The following is a 26,039-nucleotide window of genomic DNA, read 5'->3' as shown; positions in this document are numbered from 1 at the left end:
AATCTACTCTACCATACCTAACAACAGAATCACTACTCTACCATATCTAACAGCTGCTCTACCATACCTAACAGCAGAATCACTACTCTACCATACCTAACAGCTGCTCTACCATACCTAACAGTTACTCTACCATACCTAACAGCTGAAACACTGCTCTACCATACCTAACAGCTGCTCTACCATACCTAACAGCTGCTCTACCATACCTAACAACTGCTCTACCATACCTAACAGCTGCTCTACCATACCTAACAGCTGCTCTACCATAACCTAACAGCTGCTCTACCATACCCAACAGCTGCTCTACCATACCTAACAGCTGAATCACTGCTCTGCCATACCCAACAGCTGCTCTACCATACCTAACAGCTGCTCTACCATACCTAACAACTGCTCTACCATACCTAACAGCTGCTCTAACATACCTAACAGCTGTTCTACCATACCTAACAGCTGCTCTACCATACCTAACAGCAGAATCACTACTCTACCATACCTAACAGCTGCTCTACCATACCTAACAGCAGAATCACTATTCTACCATACCTAACAGCTGCTCTACCATACCTAACAGTTACTCTACCATACCTAACAGCTGAAACACTGCTCTACCATACCTAACAGCTGCTCTACCATACCTAACAGCTGCTCTACCATACCTAACAACTGCTCTACCATACCTAACAGCTGCTCTACCATACCTAACAGCTGCTCTACCATACCTAACAGCTGCTCTACCATACCTAACAGCTGCTCTACCATACCCAACAGCTGCTCTACCATACCTAACAGCTGCTCTACCATACCTAACAGCAGAATCACTATTCTACCATACCTAACAGCTGCTCTACCATACCTAACAGTTACTCTACCATACCTAACAGCTGAAACACTGCTCTACCATACCTAACAGCTGCTCTACCATACCTAACAGCTGCTCTACCATACCTAACAACTGCTCTACCATACCTAACAGCTGCTCTACCATACCTAACAGCTGCTCTACCATACCTAACAGCTGCTCTACCATACCTAACAGCTGCTCTACCATACCCAACAGCTGCTCTACCATACCTAACAGCTGCTCTACCATACCTAACAGCTGAATCACTGCTCTACCAGCAGAGCATAGTATTATCAACTCATTTACAGTAAACATCTTGTAACGCCCTGGCCATAGAGAGGGGTTTTTTGTTCTTTATTTTGGTTAGGCCAGGGTGTTACATTGGGTGGGCGTTCTATGTTCGTTTTCTAGGTTTTTTGTATTTCTTTGTTTTGGGCCGTGTGTGGCTCCCAATCAGGCACAGCTGAAGTTCGTTGTTGCTGATTGGGAGTCACACATAAGGAGCATGTTTTTCCTTTGGGTTTTGTGGGTAATTGTTTCTGTTGAGTGTTTTGAACCAGACAGGACTGTTTGGCTGTCAGTTTTCTTGTTTGTTTTGTGTAGTGTTCTTTATTAAATAAAAATCATGATGAACACTAACTCCGCTGCGCCTTAGTCTACTCTGTCTCCCGACAGCCGTTACAGATCTCTACTTCAGAGGATGTCTATAGATAGATATAGAATGAAAATAAGTATTGAATGATCTTGAGTCCACAACATACATGGGAATAAATATGTTGTTAATCTTTCATTTTCACTTACAGAAAGATTCATAGTGATTGACAGATTGCTTGGTTGATTTATTTATTGATCGATCAATCGATTTAATTTATTTTAGAATCAAAAGGAGAAGGGTGCTCCAGCCAGACACAACATTGCAATCAATAAAAACAAATATAGAGGATAAACACACGTTGGCTGAAGGCTTATTTCCATTGTGGTTCACTGATTATCATCTCACACTGGGAAGAGCAGGAAGCCACTGAAGGTGTTTCTCTTGTGATGATCATCATAGATTGTGGTTCCACCCAGTTGAACGTCAACTACATCTCCCTGCTCTAGCAGCAGAGAGGCAGCATTAGCTACATGGTGCTGGGATTTTGCAATGTATTCCCAAAGACCTGCCTTCAGGGTTACATTGCCATTTGTGCGGAGGTTGCAATGTATGCCGCTGTTCCTTTCTACGATTCCGAACAAGGCGATTCTGAAGTAGTACACTCCCCTCACTGGGGCTGTGAAGTGACCTGGGAAAGAGATTAAACATGTGAGTCTGTCTCCATACATAGTTCAGTTGAAGACTCTCTATAGATAATTCAGCTGAACACTCTCTATAGATAATTCAGTTGAAGACTCTCCATAGATAATTCAGTTGAAGACCCTCTATAGATAATTCAGTTGAACACTCTCTATAGATAATTCAGTTGAAGACTCTCCATACATAGTTCAGTTGAAGACTCTCTATAGATAGACTGAACTATCTCTCTCCATAGATAATTCAGTTGAAGACTCTCTATAGATAGTTCAGTTGAAGACTCTCCACAGATCAGTTCAAGAGTAAGAAACTGCAGCAAAGCATACATTGTAACTCACCATTAGTTGGGTTGTAGTGATTGCCGATGTTTGTCAGGATGTCCTTGTAGACCAGGGTATTGGATGTGGGTCCATAGTAACCACCATAGTAACCCCCAACTCCCAAAGTAACAGAGAACGCTACATTCCCTTCTAAGAGGAAACAAACAAAAACAAACACTGGTCAGAAACCAACAAGACACTTTGTGTAATGCTTTAGTTACCACGGCAGCCTAACCTCTACTCCTGTACCTGTTCTCTGTCCTCAGCTCCTCCTGTACCTGTTCTCTGTCCTCAGCTCCTCCTCTACCTGTTCTCTGTCCTCAGCTCCTCCTCTACCTGTTCTCAGTCCTCAGCTCCTCCTGTACCTGTTCTCTGTCCTCAGCTCCTCCTCTACCTGTTCTCAGTCCTCAGCTCCTCCTCTAACTGCTCTCTGTCCTCAGCTCCTCCTCTACCTGTTCTCTGTCCTCAGCTCCTCCTCTACCTGTTCTCTGTCCTCAGCTCCTCCTCTACCTGTTCTCAGTCCTCAGCTCCTCCTCTACCTGTTCTCTGTCCTCAGCTCCTCCTCTACCTGTTCTCTGTCCTCAGCTCCTCCTCTACCTGTTCTCTGTCCTCAGCTCCTCCTCTACCTGTTCTCTGTCCTCAGCTCCTCCTCTACCTGCTCTCTGTCCTCAGCTCCTCCTCTACCTGTTCTCTGTCCTCAGCTCCTCCTCTACCTCTACCTGTTCTCTGTCCTCAGCTCCTCCTCTACATGTTCTCTGTCCTCAGCTCCTCCTCTACCTGCTCTCTGTCCTCAGCTCCTCCTCTACCTGTTCTCTGTCCTCAGCTCCTCCTCTACCTCTACCTGCTCTCTGTCCTCAGCTCCTCCTCTACCTGTTCTCTGTCCTCAGCTCCTCCTCTACATGTTCTCAGTCCTCAGCTCCTCCTCTACATGTTCTCTGTCCTCAGCTCCTCCTCTACCTGTTCTCTGTCCTCAGCTCCTCCTCTACCTGTCCTCTGTCCTCAGCTCCTCCTCTACCTGTTCTCTGTCCTCAGCTCCTCCTCGACCTGTTCTCTGTCCTCAGCTACCGCTCCTCCTCTACCTCTACCTGTCCTCTGTCCTCAGCTCCTCCTCTACCTGTTCTCTGTCCTCAGCTCCTCCTCTACCTCTACCTGTTCTCTGTCCTCAGCTCCTCCACTCTTCTACCTGTTCTCTGTCCTCAGCTCCTCCACTCTTCTACCTGTCCTCTGTCCTCATCTCCTCCTCTACCTGTTCTCTGTCCTCAGCTCCTCCTCTACCTGTTCTCTGTCCTCAGCTCCTCATCTACCTGTTCTCTGTCCTCAGCTCCTCCTCTACCTCTACCTGTTCTCTGCCCTCAGCTCTACCTCTACCTGTAACTCTGTCCTCAGCTCCTCCTCTACCTGTTCTCTGTCCTCAGCTCCTCCTCTACCTGTCCTCTGTCCTCAGCTCCTTCTCTACCTGTTCTCTGTCCTCAGCTCCTCCTCTACCTGTCCTCTGTCCTCAGCTCCTCCTCTACCTGTTCTCTGTCCTCAGCTCCTCCTCTACATGTTCTCTGTCCTCAGCTCCTCCACTCTTCTACCTGTCATCTGTCCTCAGCTCCTCCTCTACCTGTTCTCTGTCCTCAGCTCCTCCTCTACATGTTCTCTGTTCTCAGCTCCTCCTTTACCTGTTCTCTGTCCTCAGCTCCTCCTCTACCTGTTCTCTGTCCTCAGCTCCTCATCTACCTGTTCTCTGTCCTCAGCTCTACCTCTACCTGTTCTCTGCCCTCAGCTCTACCTCTACCTGTCCTCTGTCCTCAGCTCCTCCTCTACCTGTTCTCTGTCCTCAGCTCCTCATCTACCTGTTCTCTGTCCTCAGCTCCTCAGCTCCTCCACCCTTCTACCTGTCCTCTGTCCTCAGCTCCTCCTCTACCTGTTCTCTGTCCTCAACTCCTCCTCTACCTCTACCTGTCCTCTGTCCTCAGCTCCTCCTCTACCTGTTCTCTGTCCTCAGCTCCTCCTCTACATGTTCTCTGTCCTCAGCTCCTCCACTCTTCTACCTGTCCTCTGTCCTCAGCTCCTCCTCTACCTGTTCTCTGTCCTCAGCTCCTCCTCTACCTGTTCTCTGTCCTCAGCTACCGCTCCTCCTCTACCTCTACCTGTTCTCTGTCCTCAGCTCCTCCTCTACCTGTTCTCTGTCCTCAGCTCCTCCTCTACCTGTTCTCTGTCCTCAGCTCCTCCACTCTTCTACCTGTTCTCTGTCCTCAGCTCCTCCTCTACATGTTCTCTGTCCTCAGCTCCTCCTCTACCTGCTCTCTGTCCTCAGCTCCTCCTCTACCTGTTCTCTGTCCTCAGCTCCTCCTCTACATGTTCTCTGTTCTCAGCTCCTCCTTTACCTGTTCTCTGTCCTCAGCTCCTCCTCTACCTGTTCTCTGTCCTCAGCTCCTCATCTACCTGTTCTCTGTCCTCAGCTCTACCTCTACCTGTTCTCTGCCCTCAGCTCTACCTCTACCTGTCCTCTGTCCTCAGCTCCTCCTCTACCTGTTCTCTGTCCTCAGCTCCTCATCTACCTGTTCTCTGTCCTCAGCTCCTCCACCCTTCTACCTGTCCTCTGTCCTCAGCTCTACCTCTACCTGTTCTCTGTCCTCAGCTCCTCCTCTACCTGTCCTCTGTCCTCAGCTCCTTCTCTACCTGTTCTCTGTCCTCAGCTCCTCCTCTACCTGTCCTCTGTCCTCAGCTCCTCCTCTACCTGTCCTCTGTCCTCAGCTCCTCCTCTACCTGTTCTCTGTCCTCAGCTCCTCCTCTACCTGTCCTCTGTCCTCAGCTCCTCCTCTACCTGTCCTCTGTCCTCAGCTCCTCCTCTACCTGTTCTCTGTCCTCAGCTCCTCCTCGACCTGTTCTCTGTCCTCAGCTACCGCTCCTCCTCTACCTCTACCTGTCCTCTGTCCTCAGCTCCTCCTCTACCTGTTCTCTGTCCTCAGCTCCTCCTCTACCTCTACCTGTTCTCTGTCCTCAGCTCCTCCACTCTTCTACCTGTTCTCTGTCCTCAGCTCCTCCACTCTTCTACCTGTCCTCTGTCCTCATCTCCTCCTCTACCTGTTCTCTGTCCTCAGCTCCTCCTCTACCTGTTCTCTGTCCTCAGCTCCTCCTCTACCTGTTCTCTGTCCTCAGATCCTCCTCTACCTGTTCTCTGTCCTCAGCTCCTCCTCTACCTGCTCTCTGTCCTCCGTGCCTCCTCTACCTGTTCTCTGTCCTCAGCTCCTCCTCTACCTGTTCTCTGTCCTCAGCTCTACCTCTACCTGTTCTCTGCCCTCAGCTCTACCTCTACCTGTCCTCTGTCCTTAGCTCCTCCTCTACCTGTTCTCTGTCCTCAGCTCCTCATCTACCTGTTCTCTGTCCTCAGCTCCTCCACTCTTCTACCTGTCCTCTGTCCTCAGCTCCTCCTCTACCTGTTCTCTGTCCTCAACTCCTCCTCTACCTCTACCTGTTCTCTGTCCTCAGCTCCTCCTCTACCTGTCCTCTGTCCTCAGCTCCTTCTCTACCTGTTCTCTGTCCTCAGCTCCTCCTCTACCTGTCCTCTGTCCTCAGCTCCTCCTCTACCTGTTCTCTGTCCTCAGCTCCTCCTCTACATGTTCTCTGTCCTCAGCTCCTCCACTCTTCTACCTGTCCTCTGTCCTCAGCTCCTCCTCTACCTGTTCTCTGTCCTCAGCTCCTCCTCTACCTGTTCTCTGTCCTCAGCTACCGCTCCTCCTCTACCTCTACCTGTTCTCTGTCCTCAGCTCCTCCTCTACCTGTTCTCTGTCCTCAGCTCCTCCTCTACCTGTTCTCTGTCCTCAGCTCCTCCACTCTTCTACCTGTTCTCTGTCCTCAGCTCCTCTACTCTTCTACCTGTCCTCTGTCCTCAGCTCCTCCTCTACCTGTTCTCTGTCCTCAGCTCCTCCTCTACCTCTACCTGTTCTCTGTCCTCAGCTCCTCCTCTACCTGTTCTCTGTCCTCAGCTCCTCCTCTACCTGTTCTCTGTCCTCAGCTACCGCTCCTCCTCTACCTGTTCTCTGTCCTCAGCTCCTCCTCTACCTTTTCTCTGTCCTCAGCTCCTCCTCTACCTGTTCTCTGTCCTCAGCTCCTCCACTCTTCTACCTGTTCTCTGTCCTCAGCTCCTCCACTCTTCTACCTGTCCTCTGTCCTCAGCTCCTCCTCTACCTGTTCTCTGTCCTCAGCTCCTTCTCTACCTGTTCTCTGTCCTCAGCTCCTCCTCTACCTCTACCTGTTCTCTGTCCTCAGCTCCTCCTCTACCTGTTCTCTGTCCTCAGCTCCTCCTCTACCTCTACCTGTTCTCTGTCCTCAGCTCCTCCTCTACCTGTTCTCTGTCCTCAGCTCCTCCTCTACCTGTTCTCTGTCCTCAGCTCCTCCTCTACCTGTTCTCTGTCCTCAGCTCCTCCTCTACCTCTACCTGTTCTCTGTCCTCAGCTCCTCCTCTACCTGTCCTCTGTCCTCAGCTCCTCCTCTACCTGTTCTCTGTCCTCAGCTCCTCCTCTACCTGTTCTCTGTCCTCAGCTCCTCCTCTACCTGTTCTCTGTCCTCAGCTCCTCCTCTACCTCTACCTGTTCTCTGTCCTCAGCTCCTCCTCTACCTGTCCTCTGTCCTCAGCTCCTCCTCTACCTGTTCTCTATCCTCAGCTCCTCCTCTACCTGTTCTCTGTCCTCAGCTCCTCCACTGTTCTACCTGTCCTCTGTCCTCAGCTCCTCCTCTACCTGTTCTCTGTCCTCAGCTCCTCCTCTACCTGTTCTCTGTCCTCAGCTCCTCCTCTACCTGTTCTCTGTCCTCAGCTCCTCCTCTACCTGTTCTCTGTCCTCAGCTCCTCCTCTACCTCTACCTGTTCTCTGTCCTCAGCTCCTCCTCTACCTGTCCTCTGTCCTCAGCTCCTCCTCTACCTGTTCTCTATCCTCAGCTCCTCCTCTACCTGTTCTCTCTCCTCAGCTCCTCCACTGTTCTACCTGTCCTCTGTCCTCAGCTCCTCCTCTACATGTTCTCTGTCCTCAGCTCCTCCTCTGCCTGTTCTCTGTCCTCAGCTCCTCCTCTACCTGTTCTCTGCCCTCAGCTCCTCCTCTACCTGTTCTCTGCCCTCAGCTCCTCCTCTACCTGTTCTCTGTCCTCAGCTCCTCCTCTACCTGTCCTCTGTCCTCAGCTCCTCCTCTACCTGTTCTCTGTCCTCAGCTCCTCCTCTACCTGTTCTCTGTTCTCAGCTCCTCCTCTAACTGTCCTCTGTCCTCAGCTCCTCCACTCTTCTACCTGTTCTCTGTCCTCAGCTAATCCACTCTTCTACCTGTCCTCTGTCCTCAGCTCCTCCTCTACCTGTCCTCTGTCCTCAGCTCCTCCTCTACCTGTTCTCTGTCCTCAGCTCCTCCTCTACCTGTTCTCTGTCCTCAGCTCCTCCTCTACCTGTTCTCTGTCCTCAGCTCCTCCTCTACCTCTACCTGTTCTCTGTCCTCAGCTCCTCCTCTACCTGTCCTCTGTCCTCAGCTCCTCCTCTACCTGTTCTCTGTCCTCAGCTCCTCCTCTACCTGTTCTCTGTCCTCAGCTCCTCCTCTACCTCTACCTGTTCTCTGTCCTCAGCTCCTCCTCTACCTGTTCTCTGTCCTCAGCTCCTCCTCTACCTGTTCTCTGTCCTCAGCTCCTCCTCTACCTGTTCTCTGCCCTCAGCTCCTCCTCTACCTGTCCTCTGTCCTCAGCTCCTCCTCTACCTGTTCTCTGTCCTCAGCTCCTCCTCTACCTGTCCTCTGTCCTCAGCTCCTCCACTCTTCTACCTGTCCTCTGTCCTCAGCTAATCCACTCTTCTACCTGTCCTCTGTCCTCAGCTCCTCCTCTACCTGTCCTCTGTCCTCAGCTCCTCCTCTACCTGTTCTCTGTCCTCATCTCCTCCTCTACATGTTCTCTGTCCTCAGCTCCTCCTCTACCTGTTCTCTGTCCTCAGCTCCTCCTTACCTGTTCTCTGTCCTCAGCTCCTCCTCTACCTCTACCTGTTCTCTGTCCTCAGCTCCTCCTCTACCTGTTCTCTGTCCTCAGCTCCTCCTCTACCTCTACCTGTTCTCTGTCCTCAGCTCCTTCTCTACCTGTTCTCTGTCCTCAGCTCCTCCTCTACCTCTACCTGTTCTCTGTCCTCAGCTCCTCCACTACCTGTTCTCAGTCCTCAGCTCCTCCTCTACCTGTTCTCAGTCCTCAGCTCCTCCTCTACCTGTTCTCTGTCCTCAGCTCCTCCTCTACCTGTTCTCTGTCCTCAGCTCCTCCTCTACCTGTCCTCTGTCCTCAGCTCCTCCTCTACCTGTCCTCTGTCCTCAGCTCCTCCTCTACCTTTTCTCTGTCCTCAGCTCCTCCTCTACCTGTTCTCTGTCCTCAGCTACTCCTCCTCCTCTACCTCTACCTGTTCTCTGTCCTCAGCTCCTCCTCTACATGTTCTCTGTCCTCATCTCCTCCTCTACCTGTCCTCTGTCCTCAGCTCCTCCTCTACCTGTTCTCTATCCTCAGCTCCTCCTCTACCTGTTCTCTGTCCTCAGCTCCTCCTCTACCTGTTCTCTGTCCTCAGCTCCTCCTCTACCTGTCCTCTGTCCTCAGCTCCTCCTCTACCTGTTCTCTGTCCTCAGCTCCTCCTCTACCTGTTCTCTGTCCTCAGCTCCTCCTCTACCTGTTCTCTGTCCTCAGCTCCTCCTCTACCTGTCCTCTGTCCTCAGCTCCTCCTCTACCTGTTCTCTGTCCTCAGCTCCTCCTCTACCTGTTCTCTGTCCTCAGCTCCTCCTCTACCTGTTCTCTGTCCTCAGCTCCTCCTCTACCTGTCCTCTGTCCTCAGCTCCTCCACTCTTCTACCTGTTCTCTGTCCTCAGCTAATCCACTCTTCTACCTGTCCTCTGTCCTCAGCTCCTCCTCTACCTGTCCTCTGTCCTCAGCTCCTCCTCTACCTGTTCTCTGTCCTCAGCTCCTCCTCTACCTGTTCTCTGTCCTCAGCTCCTCCTCTACCTGTTCTCTGTCCTCAGCTCCTCCTCTACCTCTACCTGTTCTCTGTCCTCAGCTCCTCCTCTACCTGTCCTCTGTCCTCAGCTCCTCCTCTACCTGTTCTCTATCCTCAGCTCCTCCTCTACCTGTTCTCTCTCCTCAGCTCCTCCACTGTTCTACCTGTCCTCTGTCCTCAGCTCCTCCTCTACCTGTTCTCTGTCCTCAGCTCCTCCTCTACCTGTTCTCTGTCCTCAGCTCCTCCTCTACCTGTTCTCTGTCCTCAGCTCCTCCTCTACCTCTACCTGTTCTCTGTCCTCAGCTCCTCCTCTACCTGTCCTCTGTCCTCAGCTCCTCCTCTACCTGTTCTCTATCCTCAGCTCCTCCTCTACCTGTTCTCTCTCCTCAGCTCCTCCACTGTTCTACCTGTCCTCTGTCCTCAGCTCCTCCTCTACATGTTCTCTGTCCTCAGCTCCTCCTCTACCTGTTCTCTGTCCTCATCTCCTCCTCTACATGTTCTCTGTCCTCAGCTCCTCCTCTACCTGTTCTCTGTCCTCAGCTCCTCCTTACCTGTTCTCTGTCCTCAGCTCCTCCTCTACCTCTACCTGTTCTCTGTCCTCAGCTCCTCCTCTACCTGTTCTCTGTCCTCAGCTCCTCCTCTACCTCTACCTGTTCTCTGTCCTCAGCTCCTTCTCTACCTGTTTTCTGTCCTCAGCTCCTCCTCTACCTCTACCTGTTCTCTGTCCTCAGCTCCTCCTCTACCTGTTCTCAGTCCTCAGCTCCTCCTCTACCTGTTCTCAGTCCTCAGCTCCTCCTCTACCTGTTCTCTGTCCTCAGCTCCTCCTCTACCTGTTCTCTGTCCTCAGCTCCTCCTCTACCTGTCCTCTGTCCTCAGCTCCTCCTCTACCTGTCCTCTGTCCTCAGCTCCTCCTCTACCTTTTCTCTGTCCTCAGCTCCTCCTCTACCTGTTCTCTGTCCTCAGCTACTCCTCCTCCTCTACCTCTACCTGTTCTCTGTCCTCAGCTCCTCCTCTACCTGTCCTCTGTCCTCAGCTCCTCCTCTACCTGTCCTCTGTCCTCATCTCCTCCTCTACCTGTCCTCTGTCCTCAGCTCCTCCTCTACCTGTTCTCTATCCTCAGCTCCTCCTCTACCTGTTCTCTGTCCTCAGCTCCTCCTCTACCTGTTCTCTGTCCTCAGCTCCTCCTCTACCTGTCCTCTGTCCTCAGCTCCTCCTCTACCTGTTCTCTGTCCTCAGCTCCTCCTCTACCTGTTCTCTGTCCTCAGCTCCTCCTCTACCTGTTCTCTGTCCTCAGCTCCTCCTCTACCTGTTCTCTGTCCTCAGCTCCTCCTCTACCTGTCCTCTGTCCTCAGCTCCTCCTCTACCTGTTCTCTGTCCTCAGCTCCTCCTCTACCTGTTCTCTGTCCTCAGCTCCTCCTCTACCTGTTCTCTGTCCTCAGCTCCTCCTCTACCTGTTCTCTGTCCTCAGTTCCTCCTCTACCTATACCTTTTCTCTCTCTCTTCAGCTCATCCTCCATCTCTACCTGTGTTCTCTCTCTCTTCTCTTCTACCTGTTCTCTCTCTCTTCTCCTCTACGTTTCCCCTCTCTTCTCCTCTACCTCTGTTCTCTCTCTTCTTCTGCTCTACCTCTGTTCTCTCTCTTCTTCTCCTCTATCTGTGTTCTCTCTCTTCTTCTGCTCTACCTCTGTTCTCTCTCTTCTTCTCCTCTATCTGTGTTCTCTCTCTTCTTCTCCTCTATCTGTGTTCTCTCTCTTCTTCTCCTCTATCTGTATTCTCTAACTTCTCTAAAATTCAACGTTAAACATAAAAATAAAATAAATCAGAAAATAGTTTAACAACCCTGTTTGTCAGCTTTCAAATTATTTCAAAGTCCTCCATGATTGTTTTTCAGTGATGAAGACATGGAAGTCTCATGGTAGGGTGGGGTATGCAACATGGGTCAACTTGGAACACCTCTATGACCTGAATGTTTTGGCATTCAGGTTCAACGTGTCCCTTTCTGACCACTTCCACCATGGGCAAACATGGAATGTTTGTTCAAATCAAAGGGGGTGCAATCAGAAAGTGATTGAAATCATACGGAACGACCAATAAATAAATACATAATATTGGTTCAAATATATTACCCAAATCACAGATTCACCAAAGTCTCTTGTTTTACCTTGAATCTCAGCCTTCAGTAGCTTCACCTAGTTCTCTGCAGTTCTCAGCCTGAACTGCATCTCTGGAATAAGAACTACAACAACTCTTATTGACCATTTACACCTGGTAATAATATGGGTCTTGTGCTTTGATTCCTATCAACGGAAGTTAGCTCTCAACACTGTTGCCCTAAAACAATCCTAGCATGAATGTTATTAGTTATTGTTCAGCTCAAAGACACATTTTAAAGCTTCCGACTAGCGTCCTTGAGCTCTGGTCAGATCTGCAAGATATCATGGATAAGGCAGGGAAAAGCAAATCAAAGAAATAACACAAGGAGTATTGTATATTTTGCCCCAATGTTTACATAGTATATACTGTTTACATAGTAAATAATGTTTACATTGCATAGAATGTTTACATAGTGTATAATGTTTGCATAGTATATAATGTTTACATAGTATAAACAGTTTACATAGCATAGAATGTTTACATAGTATATAATGTTTACATAGCATAGCATGTTTACATAGCATATAAAGTTTACATAGTATAGAATGTTTACATAGTATAGAATGTTTACATACCATAGGATGTTTACATAGTATATAATGTTTACATAGCATTGAATGTTTACATAGCATCGAATGTTAGCATAGAATGTTTACATAGTGTATAATGTTTACATAGTGTACAATGTTTGCATAGTATATAATGTTTACATAGCATAGAATGTTTACATAGCATATAATGTTTACATAGCATAGAATGTTTACATAGTGCAGAATCTTTACATAGTATAGAATGTTTACATAGTAAAGAATGCTTACGAAGCATAGGATGTTTACGAAGCATATAATGTTTACATAGAATATAATGTTTACATAGTATAGAATTTGTACATAGCACGTTATTTCTAAAGACCTTATTTATCCTCTATGGGCTAGGTGGGACGCTAGCGTGCCACCCGTGGTGCACTCCATCAACAGCAGGTGCATTTCAAGAGCGGCAAATTTGAATCCAAATAAATGTCAAAATTCAAATTTTTCAAAAATACAACTATTTTACACCATTTGAAAGATAAACATCTCCTTAATCTAACCACGTTTTACGATTTCAAAAAGGTTTTACGGCGAAAGCATAAATTTAGAGTATGTTAGGACAGTACATTTACAAGAGTTGTGTGTAATGTTTTGTCAAGTCAAAGACAGGGTCACCAAAACCATAAAACCAGCTACAATGATGCACTAACCTTTTACAATCTCCATCAGATGACACTCCTAGGACATTATGTTAGACAATGCATGCATTTTTAGTTCTATCAAGTTCATATTTATATCCAAAAACAGCGTTTTACTATGGCATTGATGTTGAGGAAATCGTTTCCCTCCAATAACCGGCAGTCAAGTCAGCGTCACAAATTAAATAATTAAAATTAGAAAACATTGGTAAAATATTATATTGTCATTTAAAGAATTATAGATTTACATCTCTTGAACGCAATCAACTTGCCAGATTTAAAAATAACCTTACTGGGAAATCACACTTTGCAATAATCTGAGCACTGCGCCCAGAAAAATACGCGTTGCGATACAGACTAGACGTCATGTTGGGGAGATCTAAAATCGAAAATACTATGTAAATAATCCATTACCTTTTGATTCTCTTCATCAGATGTCACTTCCAGGTATCACAGGTCCATAACGAATGTAGTTTTGTTCAAAAAAGCTCATCATTTATGTCCAAAAATCTCCGTCTTGTTCGCACATGATCTAAGCCAGCCGGACTTCTCGTCATGAACGAGGGGAAAAAATATATTTCCGTTCGTTCAAACATGTCAAACGTTGTATAGCATAAATCATTAGGGCCTTTTTTAACCAGAACATGAATAATATTCAAGGTGGACGAATGCATACTCTTTTATAACGTATTGGAACGAGGGTACCCAACATGAACTCGCGCGCCAGGTGTCTAATGGGACATCATCGTTCCATGGCTCTTGTTCGGTCAGATCTCCCTCCAGAAGACTCAAAACACTTTGTAAAGGCTGGTGACATCTAGTGGAAGCAATAGGAAGTGCCAAAATATTCCTAAACCCCTGTGTTTTTCAATGGGATAGGTTTAAAGTCAATACAACACATCAGGTATCCACTTCCTGTCAGAAAATGTCTCAGGGTTTTGCCTGCCAAATGAGTTCTGTTATACTCACAGACACCATTCAAACAGTTTTAGAAACTTTAGAGTGTTTTCTATCCATATATAATAAGTATATGCATATTCTAGTTACTGGGTAGGATTAGTAACCAGATTAAAATCGGGTACATTTTTTTTATCCAGACGTGCAAATGCTGCCCCCTAGCCCTAACAGGTTATTTATTTTTTTACATGAAATCCAGATTTAAATAATATTGTGCTGTCTCAATCATGGTCCTCCATTCAATTTCAGTCCCCCTTCACTTTACAAAGATAAAGACAATATTTCAACCAAATGTCTTTGTTGGAGTGTATGATGTGTTATGTGAGAATTTTGATTCAGTTTTGTCTTAAAACGTCATAATACTTAATACTACATCCAGAAACAAGGACCACATCTGAAGGAGCAGAATTGAGCACAACAGAGGATCATTTTGATTTGGATTAAATGTTTATGAAAAACAGATCACAATCTGATGGTATAAATTACTCAAGTAAAAATCTTTATAGTACTACTTAAGTCGTTTTTGTGGATATATTCTATGGGCTACGTGGGACGCTAGCGTCAGGCAGTGAAATATCAGGGCGGCAAATTCAAAACAACAAAATCTCATAATTCCAATTTCTCAAACATACAACTCTTTTACACCATTTTAAAGATACACTTGTCCTTAATCCAACCACATTGTCTGATTTCAAAAAGGCTTTACGGCGAAAGCATAAAGTTAGATTATGTTAGGACAGAGCGTCAACAAGAAAAACCGCACAGCCATTTCCCAAGCAGGAGGGGCGTCACAAAAAACAGAAATACAGCTAAAATTAAGCACTAACCTTTGACGATCTTCATCAGATGACACTCCTAGGACTCAATGTTACACAATACATGTATGTTTTGTTCGATAAAGTTCATATTTATATCCAAAAACCACATTTTACATTGGCGCATGATGTTCAGAAAATATTTTGCCGCCAAAACCTCCGGTGAATGAGCACAACAATTTACAAAAATACTCATCATAAATGTTGATAAAATATTAAACTGTTATTCAAAGAATTATAGATAAACATCTCCTTAACTTCTATGGGCTACGTGGGACGTCAGCGTCCCACCCGCGGGACACACTATTCAACAGCCAGTGAAAAATCAGAGCGCCAAATTAGAAAACAACTAAATGTCATAATTCAAATTTCTCAAACATGCAACTATTTTACACCATTTTATAGATAAACATCTCCTGAATCCAACCACGTTGTCCGATTTCAAAAAGGCTTTACAGCGAAAGCAAAACATTAGATTATGTTAGGATACCACCACAGCCAAAGAACAACACAGCCATTTTCTTAGCATTTTCAAAGCAACAGTATTCATCCAAAAGCACAAAACCAGCTAAAATGATGCACTAACCTTTGACAATCTTCATCAGATGACACTCCTAGGACATTATGTTAGACAATACATGCATTGTTTGTTCTATCAAGTTCATATTTATATCCAAAAACAGCATTTTACATTAGCACGTGATGTTCAGAAAATATTTTGCCTCCAAAAATGCTGGTGAATCAGCACAACAAATTACAAAATGTCTCATTATAAACGTTGATAAAATATTAAACTGTTATTCAAAGAACTATAGATTAACATCTCCTGAATGCAATCGCGTTGACAGATTTAAAAATAACTTTACTGGGAGAGCACACTTTGCAATAATCTGAGTACTGTGCTCAGAAAAAAACAGCAGACAATTATAGACACCGGCCATCTTGGAGTAATCTAAACGCATAAATAGCATAAGAAATATTCACTTACCTTTAATAATCTTCATCAGAAGGCACTTCCAGGAATCCCAGGTACTCAACAAATGTTGTTTTGTTCGATAAAATCCATAATTTATGTGCAAATAGCTTATTGTTGTTCGCGCGTTCAGTTCAGCTACTCCAAATGTGCGCGCGGAAAATGTTACGACGAAAAGTAAAAGAAAGGTCCACAATAAATGCGAGGTCCACAATAGGTCCACAAAATCCACGGTCCACAATAAATGTTGTTTTGTTCGATAAAGTTCATAATTTATGTCCAAATAACTCCATGTTGTTTGCACGTTCAGCAGGCTACTCAAAATGTACGGCGCGCGAGGCAACCTTTACGACGAAAAGTAAAAAAAAGTACTATTTACGTTCGTTCAAACATGTCAAACGTTGTATAGCATCAATCTTTAGGGCCATTTTAAGTTCAAACTTCAATAATATTTCAACCGGACGTTTGCAATGTCTTGAAAAAGGTTTTGGAACATTAGGTCCCATCTAACGTGAACGCGCCCTATGAACTCAAGGGAATTTCTGGTTACCTGCTTACCAGCGTTCTCCTTCGGTCTGTGTTCACCGCAAAAGGCCCAAACAACTTTCTAAGACTGTTGACATCTAGTGGAAGCCTTAGGAAGTACTATTTGAGTCCTAACTCACTGTGTGTCAGAAAGGCAAGGACTTGAGGAAACTACAGGAACCAGATTTTAATTTCCTAGTTGGATTTCTCTCAGGTTTTTGCCTGCCATATGAGTTCTGTTATACTCACAGACATCATTCAAACAGTTTTGGAAACTTTAGAGTGTTTTTTATCCAAATCTACTAAAATATGCATATTCTAGTTGATGGGCCAGAGTTGTAACCTGTTTAAAATGAGTACGTTTTTCATCCCGCCGTGACAATACTGTCCCCTAGCCCAGACAGGTTAATGCAGCCACTGTGACAGATTTCAAAAAATCTTCACGGGGAAAGCACACTTTGCAATAATCTGAGTACAGCGCTCAGAAAACCAAACCAGCAATACAGATACCCGCCATTTTGGAGTCATCTAAAATCATAAATAGCATTATAAATATTCACGTACCTTTGATGATCTTCATCAGAATGCACTCTCAGGAATCCCAGGTCCACAATAAATGTTGTTTTGTTCGATAAAGTCCATAATTTATGTCCAAATACCTCCTTGTTGTTTACGCGTTCAGTAAGCTACTCCAAATGTAGGAAGCGTGCCGAAAATTTCACGACGAAAAGTCAAAAAAAGTTATATTTACATTCGTAGAAACATGTCAAACGTTGTATAGCATCAATCTTTATGGCCTTTTTAACATAAAACTTCAATAATATTCCAACCGGACGTTTCCAATGTCTTGAAAAATGTTATTGAACACAGCTACCTCATCACGTGAAAGCGCACCACTGAAGTCATGTCATTTTCTGAGTCACCAACTTCTTGTTCGCTCTCTGTTCACTGCAAAAGCCTGGAACAAGGTTCTAAAGACTGTTGACATCTAGTGGAAGCCTTAGGAAGTGCAAAATGAACCCTAAGTCACTGTGTGTTAGATAGGCAATGACTTGAAAAGACTACAAGTATCAGATTTTCCACTTCCTGGTTGGATTTTTCTCAGGTTTCTGCCTGCCATATGAGTTCTGTTATACTCACAGACATCATTCAAACAGTTTTAGAAACTTCAGAGTGTTTTCTATCCAAATACTAATAATATGCAAATATTTGACTCTGGGCCCGAGTATTAGGCAGTTTACTCTGGGCACGCTTTTCATCCGAAAATGAAAATACTGCCCCCTATACCTAAAAAGATATGTGTACTTTACTTTACTATTTATATTTTTGTTACATTATGACAGGAAAATGGTCCAATTCACACACTTATCAAGAGAACATCCCTGGTGATTCCTACTGCCTCTGATCTGACTGACTCACTAAACACAAATGCATAGTTTGTAAATTATATCTGAGTGTTGGAGTGTGGCCCTGTGTATCCGTCAATGAAAAAAATAAACATAAAATTGTGTCGTCTGATTTGCTTAATGTACGGAACTTGAAATGATTTATACTTTTGATACTTAAGTATATTTCAAACCAAATACTTTTAGACTTTTACGTAGTATTTTATTGCGTGACTTTCCCTTTTACTTGAGTAACTTTCTATTAATTTATCTTTACTTTTACTCAAGTATGAGAGTTGGGTACTTTTTCTGCCACTGGTTTTAACAGTGTGTCTCCTATCTGGCTCCAGTGTCCACATTGTGTCTGTATGTTCCTTTGCCGTGCTATATTCAATGTGCTGTGTTGAGTGTGATACCTTACCTAGATCTCTCTTACCATCAGAATGCATTGACATCTTACCAATGTAAACTATCTTAGTACAATGGCAGATTGTTTTGCTTATTTTAACATAATAAGGCTTGAAAGAAGTCAGAATATTGTAAAACAAGACAAATCATCTTGATTGTCTGGGAAAGAGAAATGAACACAAAACAAGTAAATACATTTTCTGGGAAAGTGAGACCGACTCAAAACAAGAACATGTAACTTCATTATCTCAAAACACTACAAAACATCTAGGTAAGATTGACATTTTTTTGCACTTATTACCTGAATTCTGTGTCTTCATATCCTCCAGTTGACTTTGAGTGACAGCCAGTTCCACTCTCTGTTCCACCACCATGTCTCTCAGCGCTCTCAGCTCAGCCCAGAGGTCCGGCTCAGAGTCTGTCCGTCCATCTGTCTTTCCATCTGCTGGTGTTGTGACCACCTCGTTTTCCGTCTTGAACTCTACAGCTTTGGTGACCTCTACCCCTTGACCTTTGGTGACCCCTACCACAGACAGACAGAGGAGCAACAACAGAGGAACAACAGAGACAGACTTCTGCATCTTCATATCACAATCACAGCTTGATAATGGAACTGGAGGTCTGAATATTGCTTACCCTTATATACACACTGATTCAGAATTCACCCATCCCCCTAGTCATGTTGCAACACTAAACTAGTCAAGCCTCACTCCTCCTCCTCACTCCTCCTCCTCCTCGGTTGCTTCCCACTTAATGAATTTCATCAGGATCTTTGGGTTAAAAATAACTCCTGTTCACTTCTCAATCACTGGGACGACACACATGATCATAACCAGTTCAGACCAAGGTGTGGTCCAGAATAAGGGGAGGGGTCTGAGGAGGAGGAATAACAAAGTTCTGAATATGTATTTCTGGACACGTAGCTGAGGACACTCATGGTGGTGTTTACCAATGAACTGATAGTGAACGGACGTCTCTATTTGTTTAACTGAGAGGGAGGAGTGAGTGGGGAGCAGGAACAGGGTCAAGTTAAATAAACTGAATCTCTGTCCAACATGGCACTCTATTCCCTACATAGTGCACTACTTCTAGAAACAGTGACTTATATAAGGAATAGGGCTCCATTGTGGGCGCACCCAGACAGTCATGGTGATGGGAACTGGTTGGATCAGGGCCATGACAGGTTTACCGGCAGTTATTGAGATGAACTCAATTGAACCCAGTCCACTTTGTTTTTGTTCGGTAATGTGTTTTTTTATATTCATTTGATTGCAGGATTTCTTAAACATGGTCCTGGGGACCCAAAGGGTGCACATTGTTGGTGTTGACCTAGCAGTAGACAGCTGATTCAAATCATTACATTTACATTTTTTTGTCATTTAGCAGACGCTCTTATCCAGAGCGACTTACAGTAGTGAATGCATACATTTCATACAATTTCATACATTATTTTTGCTGGCCCCCCGTGGGAATCGAACCCACAACCCTGGCATTGCAAACACCATGCTTTACCAACTGAGCTACAGGGAAGGCTTATCAAGCTTTAAGGATGAAGAAAGTTGAGTATTGAATGCTGTTGCTTTAAGAATATCACGTGACGTTTTGTATGGGTTGCTAACAGGTTTATTTGAATATTGAATATTGGACAACAAGCCTCTGTGCTAACAGATATTATGATCCCGTTTTATATCGAACATGAAAACAGAGTTGCGTTTAAATATTTGCTCATCTGTGGCGTCATTGAATCTTCCCGTTTTGTTATGTTCCCAGACAAGAAACCAAAAATGTTGCTCAAACAGAATGGGTGTAACGGATGTCTGAGGAAGAAGTGGACCAAAATGCGGCGGAGTTAGGGTTCGTCATATTTAATTAAACGAACACCAGGCAATTCACAAAACAACAAAACTGACAGCCAACACAGTCCAGTCAGGTGCAACCACAATGACAAGAACAATTACCTACGAAACACAAAGGAAACGTAGGCAACTTATGTGTGACTCCCAATCAACCACAACCCTCTACAGCTGTGCCTGATTGGAAGTCACACGGCCAAAATCAATGAAACAATAAAAAACACACACTCCCTTCTGCCACGTCCTGACCCAACTACACCCTCTACTGGTCAGGACGTGACAATGGGGAAGTAACGAAGAGTCACTAACAGATGAGGTTCTAGGAGGGGTTCTGAAATACACTAAAGTTGACTAACAACAACTGGGACCTAAAAGACCCCCACTATGAGGGCCCACCATGATGGCCCACCATGAGGGCCCAGTATGAGGGCCCGCCATGAGGACCAAACTAAATGAAACACCCACCAAACTGAAAGACAGGAAGCAAGACACAATGTAGTGATGTTAAGTTTGATACCAGAGCAGCTCTTAGGCATTGAAATCGCTAAGAAGTTTATTTGGAAGCAGTATTCCTATGCTTTTTCCTCTTTATCAGAAGCACGTCAATGGTGTCCAAAGCTTTATATCATCGAACAACCACCTGATTGGTTTGATGTTGGTTTTGGTAGAAGACAAGGCGACCCTGTGCACGAGCTACGTCGTCTATAATAATTTGTCTGTTATAATTATTTTGACCAGCAGGCGTCACTAGTGTACACTGTGTTGATGAAAGCCTCGAGTGATTAACCAATTTTTCGATACAATTGTCTGGAAATGCTCAATGCTTCAAGAGAGCTTAGTTTCCCCATGACAACCAAAAAGTGGAGCCAAATGAAAACAGAATATCAGATAGAGGATTGTTTTGCTTTAAATCAAACAGGGAAAGTCAACTAAAGGTGTTAACCCTCCACATCACTCAAGCCAAAAGGAGCAGTGGGCCAGCCTCTCTTAAATATCACCTGTGTCAGCACACATGTAACACATACTGAGTAACGAGGTGACACCAATCAGTGTGCCAAATGTGCTAATGTCCAACCTCGAAATAGAAATGGAAATAACCAACGCCCGTAGCACCTTCCCCCTTAAGACAACAAATATATTGCATGTTTTAGTAGGACAAGTTTGCTCAAAACCAACAGAAAACAACTTCCATTTCACAACATGATCAACTAAAATGTGTCACTCCTTAAATGCATCACATTCTCCAATGTAAACACTGGCGGTCTCTCATAAGACAAAACAACCACTTTTTACATGTTTTTTTGTTTTGACCAAATATCTTGTCTGGCTGCACATTCTCTTTCCCATTCCTTGTGCTAAAGCTCTAATTTCTGATGCTGTCACCATAGACACCTGTCACCATCTGATCCTGCTAAGACAGCATAGACACCTGTCACCATCTGATCCTACTAAGACAGCGTAAACACCTGTCACCATCTGATCCTGCTAAGACAGGTTAGACACCTGTCACCATCTGATCCTGCTAAGACAGCGTTGACACCTGTCACCATCTGATCTTGCTAAGACAGCATAGACACCTGTCACCATCTGATCCTGCTAAGACAGCATTGACACCTGTCATCATCTGATCCTGCTAAGACAGCGTAGACACCTGTCACCATCTGATCCTGCTAAGACAGCATAGACACCTGTCACCATCTGATCCTGCTAAGACAGCATAGACACCTGTCACCATCTGATCCTGCTAAGACAGCATAGACACCTGTCACCATCTGATCCTGCTAAGACAGCATAGACACCTGTCACCATCTGATCCTGCTAAGACAGCGTTGGCACCTGTCACCATCTGATCCTGCTAAGACAGCATAGACACCTGTCACCCTCTGATCCTGCTAAGACAGCATAGACACCTGTCACCATCTGATCCTGCTAAGACAGCGTTGGCACCTGTCACCATCTGATCCTGCTAAGACACACCATATCGCTATCTGACAGATAGCTAGAGGCTAGAGCTGAACTGGCTGTGATAGCTAATACTTGTTAGCAAATTCATTCACCTCAATACTACCTCAGCACTACCTCAGCACTGGGAATAATACTGGGTATAATACTCACCTCAATACTACCTCAGCACTGGGAATAAATAATAGTTTCTATTTTTTTGTTAAGTTAAACAGCAGTTACCTTGCCAGCTACATCAGTCAACTAAAGAGTAGCCAGTTTCTGCACTGCTTGCTTTTACAACTCGGAGAAAGACCGCAACACACACACTCTGACAGCAGCTGCCTCTGTTCAACTCTCTGGTTCAACAGGTCAGTACGTCAGGAGTAATTGTCAGTTGGTTTTTCATAGCCGAGCATTCAGAGGTCAAGACAGCAGGTGTGGGTAGAGAGAGAGAGAGAGAAGGGAGAGAGAGAGAGAGAGAAAGAGAGAAAAGAGAGAGAGAGAGAGAGAGAGAGAGAGAGAGAGAGAGAGAGAGAGAGAGAGAGAGAGAGAGAGAGAGAGTCGAAAACAGCAGGTCTGGGACAAGGTAGCACGTCCAGTGAATATGTTAGGGTTCCATAGCTGCAGGCAGAACAATTGAAACTGGAGCAGCAGCACTACCAGGTGGACTGGGGACAGCTAGGAGTCATCAGACTAGTATCAGGTAGTGCTGAGGCATGGTCCTAGGGCTCAGGTCCTCCGCGATGCTGCTGTTTCGGGTTTTAGGCTGGGTTTCTGTATAGCACTTTGTGACATCAGCTGATGTAAAAAGGGCTTTATGAATACATTTGATTGATTGATTGATTGATTGATTGATTGATTGATTGATTGATTGATTGATATCAATCCCACATATCTGGGATCAATCAGTCACTTGTTGACCACGGGTGTGGACCAAAAATAACCATATTCCCTATCTAGTGCACAACCAGGGTTCTGGTCTAAAGTAGTGCACTATAAAGGGAATAGGGCCCTAGTCAACAGTAGTGAACTATATAGGGAATAGGGCCTGGTCTAAAGTTGTTCACTATATAGGGAATAGGTCCCTGGTCTAAAGTAGTTCACTATATAGGGAATAGGGCCCTGGTCAACGGTAGTGAACTATATAGGGAATAGGGCTCTGGTCACTAGTAGTTCACTATATAGGGAATAGGGCCCTGGTCACTAGTAGCACACTATATAGGGAATATGGTGCCATTTGGAACGTAACCCATCCTGGTAGTCCAAGTACCTGGTCCAGGCTAGAGGTAAGATGTGGGTAATGGAAATGGACAGTCTTACTGTGGCCCTGGGGTGAAGTGTGCTGCCCCTTAGAGGTGAGATGTGGGTAGGGGAAAAGGAATGTCTTACTGTGGCTCTGGGGTGACGTCTGCTGCCTCCTAGAGGTGAGATGTGGGTAGTGGAAATAGAATGTCTTACTGTGGCTCAGGGGTGGAGTCCAAATGAACCAGATCCAGTCATTCAGTAGGGTTCCCAATATTGGAACCGCCCACATATTATAACGTAAATCACATAGTGCACAACCTTTTACTACATTGGCAATAGAAGGCAGACATAATGACAACACTGATAACTGATCCAGACTAACAAGCTGTTAAACTGCTGAGCTCATATAATGATTCATGCTCAATTAAGTGTGTGTGTGTGTGTGTGTGTGTGTGTGTGTGTGTGTGTGTGTGTGTGTGTGTGTGTGTGTGTGTGTGTGTGTGTGTGTGTGTGTGTGTGTGTGTGTGTGTGTGTGTGTAGTGCTGTAAAGTAAATAAGTAAAAATATGTTTGAAGTAATAGTTATGTCATTTTTGGTGCATCTGTACTTTACTTTCCTATTTATATTTGACAACTTTTTCTCCAGTAGATTCCTAAAATATATATATACTGTATACTTTGCAACATTTTATATGACACCCAAAATTGCTTGCTACATTTTGAATGCTTAGCAGTACAGAAAAATGGTCCAACTCAGGCACTTACTGGTAGAATGTGCAGTCATCACCACTGCCTCTGATCTGGTGGACTCACTAAACTAAAGAACTGAAATATGACAGCACTCCGGTAAATACACTTAAATTGACATATTTATTGCTGCACAAATGTTTCAGATAATAGCTCTTCTTCAGCATCCAAGTCAATGGCAATCAATGTCACAACAACAATACCACACCAGTGGGCATAATTAGAAATTCACATTCAGTATTGGCCCTATCAAGTGATCCCAGCAGAGGGCGCTGTGGAGGACACATAAATATACTGTTTATAGACAATACAAATACTACTATGATGTACCTGTCAAAACGATGTAATTTCCTGTCATTATGACATCATTACCTGTCTTTAGGATGTCATTACCTAAATGTTTGGGCTATTTTGAACCTACTCCAAAAAAAACAAGAAAAATAGCATTCTTCATTAAGGCCTGCTGGGACAAGAGTGACCAAGCGTTCTACCCAATATGTCTCTCTTTGGAGAGGTAATTTATTCCTATCCCCTCCCCTTTGTGATGTCTTCACCAATCCAATGAACATATAAGGTAAGGTCTTACCCACATAATGCAAGTACAGGAACACTTAAAGAGATATACAACCCATTTTGTGTTATATTATTCTACGTCAAACCTTTATCCTTTCACCTGAATGGGGATGGATAAGAGAGTTCTCTCTGATCATGGCATAACAGTAGATGTAGTTGTGACAAGGGTCACTACCATCAGGAATGATAGACATGAAATCCAATGCTTTTTTCTCAGTCAAAGCTGACTTTACTAAACAAACCAATTTGAGGGTATATTGGGGGGGGGGATTCGAAGGCTTTACCAAAGCTGGGGTCGCAGTGTAATATGTTCCAATGTACCTGTTGGGGCTCGGGGGCAGTATTGAGAAATTTTGAAAAAAATATGTGCCCATTTTTAACTGCCTCCTACACCAACTCAGAAGCTAGGATATGCATATTATTAACACATTCGGATAGAAAACACTCTGAATTTTCTAAAACAGTTTGAATGGTGTCTGTAAGTATAACAAAACTCATATTGCAGGCAAAAACCTGTGAAAAATAGATCAAAAAAAAATTGAATTTTGTGACTGTACTATTTAGTGTCATTGTTTTATAGATACCATAGTGAGAAAGGATTCATTTCGCAACTCCTACGGCTTCCACTAGATGTCAACGATCTTTATAAAGTTGTTTGAAGCGTCTATGATGAACAGAGACCGGATGGCAAGGAAGAGAAGTTGACCTCCCTGGGATGTCGTCACTTCATTATTGGCTGCACCTGCGCAATCATGTGATGCGATACATTTTTCAAAGACGTTTTTCAAGACACAGGAGAGGTCGGGTTGAAACATTACTGATGTTTCACGTTAAAAATGGCTCTAAAGATTGATGCTAAACAACGTTTGACATGTTTGAACAATGTAAATAGATTTTTTTTTTTACTTTTCGCCGTGACTCCCCCCCCCCCCCCGCTACTTTTTAGTAGCCTACCGAAGCGCTAACAACATGGAACAACTTGGAGTTATTTGGACATCAATTATGAACTTTGTCAAAAGAAACCACATTTGTAGTGGACCTGGGATTTCTGGAAGTGCCAATGGATGAAGATAATCAAAGGTAAGGGAATATTGACAATAGTAATTTTGATATTACATGGTTACAGATGGTGCTAACCTGTATAGCCTAGCCTATTGTTCTTAGCACAGCATCCGGTTTATTGCAAATTGTGATTTCCCAGTAAAGTTATTTTGAAATCTGGCATTGCAGTAGCATTTACGAAATGTTAAACTATGAATATTTGAATGACAATAATATAATTTACCAATGTTATCGAATAGTAATTTTGTGATTTGTAACGTTGTTCACCGGAAGCATTTGAGAGAAAAAAAAATCTGATTTTCACCGCTTCGGTAAAATGCTGTTTTTGGATATAAATATGAACTTGATGGAACAAAAAATGCATGTATTGTGTAACATAATGTCTTAGGAGTGTCATCTGAGGAAGATTGTCAAAGGTTGGTGCATAATTCTAGCTGGTTATCCGCTTATGGTGACGCCTGTCTTTGAATTGACAAAACATTACACACAGCTATTTTCAATGTACTCTCCTAACATAACCTAACTTTATGCTTTCGCCGTAAAGCCTCTTTGAAATCGGACAATGTGGTTGGATTTAGGAGATGTTTATCTTTCAAATTGTGAGAAATAGTTGATTGTTTGAGAAATTGAAATTATTAGATTCTTGCAGTTTTTGAATTTCCCGCCGTGGTCTCTTGACAATGAATCCCGATATCGGGATAAGATCCCCAACAGGATAACCTGTTAGGGCTAGGGGG

At 44.5% G+C, this 26,039-nt stretch overlaps 1 protein-coding gene across 2 annotated transcripts; it reads right to left on the bottom strand.

The window, feature by feature from the left end:
* Nucleotides 1-1,673: 1,673 nt before the first annotated feature.
* LOC106598732 (complement C1q-like protein 2) lies at nt 1,674-18,528 on the bottom strand. 2 transcript variants are annotated; one of them, XR_006769527.2, is made up of 4 exons: nt 18,181-18,528; nt 11,596-11,658; nt 2,477-2,608; nt 1,674-2,130 (listed from the first exon to the last, which is right to left on the bottom strand). XR_006769527.2 is itself a non-coding variant. In XM_045716356.2 (3 exons), exons 1-3 carry the CDS (start codon nt 18,464-18,466, stop codon nt 1,844-1,846), a joined length of 705 nt encoding a protein of 234 aa, XP_045572312.1. In that variant the 5' UTR covers nt 18,467-18,521; the 3' UTR covers nt 1,674-1,843. The 2 variants fall into 2 exon arrangements, 1 of the variants encoding a protein (XP_045572312.1); XM_045716356.2 differs by lacking the exon at nt 11,596-11,658 and having other exon boundaries at nt 18,181-18,521.
* Nucleotides 18,529-26,039: the final 7,511 nt, after the last annotated feature.

This window comes from Salmo salar, chromosome 08, assembly GCF_965601325.2.
Source record: "Salmo salar chromosome 08, fSalSal1, whole genome shotgun sequence".
NCBI lineage: Eukaryota > Metazoa > Chordata > Actinopteri > Salmoniformes > Salmonidae > Salmo > Salmo salar.
The sequence above is the reverse complement of the archived record's forward strand: the minus strand, read 5'-3'. Positions and strand labels throughout refer to the sequence as shown.

Bases quoted from the DNA above. Each gene is read 5' to 3' on its own strand.
- LOC106598732 (XM_045716356.2), bottom strand. From the start codon at position 18,466: ATGAAGATGCAGAAGTCTGTCTCTGTTGTTCCTCTGTTGTTGCTCCTC. The intron at 2,609-18,180 runs GTAATAAGTGCA...GTTTCCTCTTAG, and splicing joins TATGAAGACACAGAATTCAG to AAGGGAATGTAGCGTTCTCT. The intron at 2,131-2,476 runs GTGAGTTACAAT...TCTCTTTCCCAG, and splicing joins TCACTACAACCCAACTAATG to GTCACTTCACAGCCCCAGTG.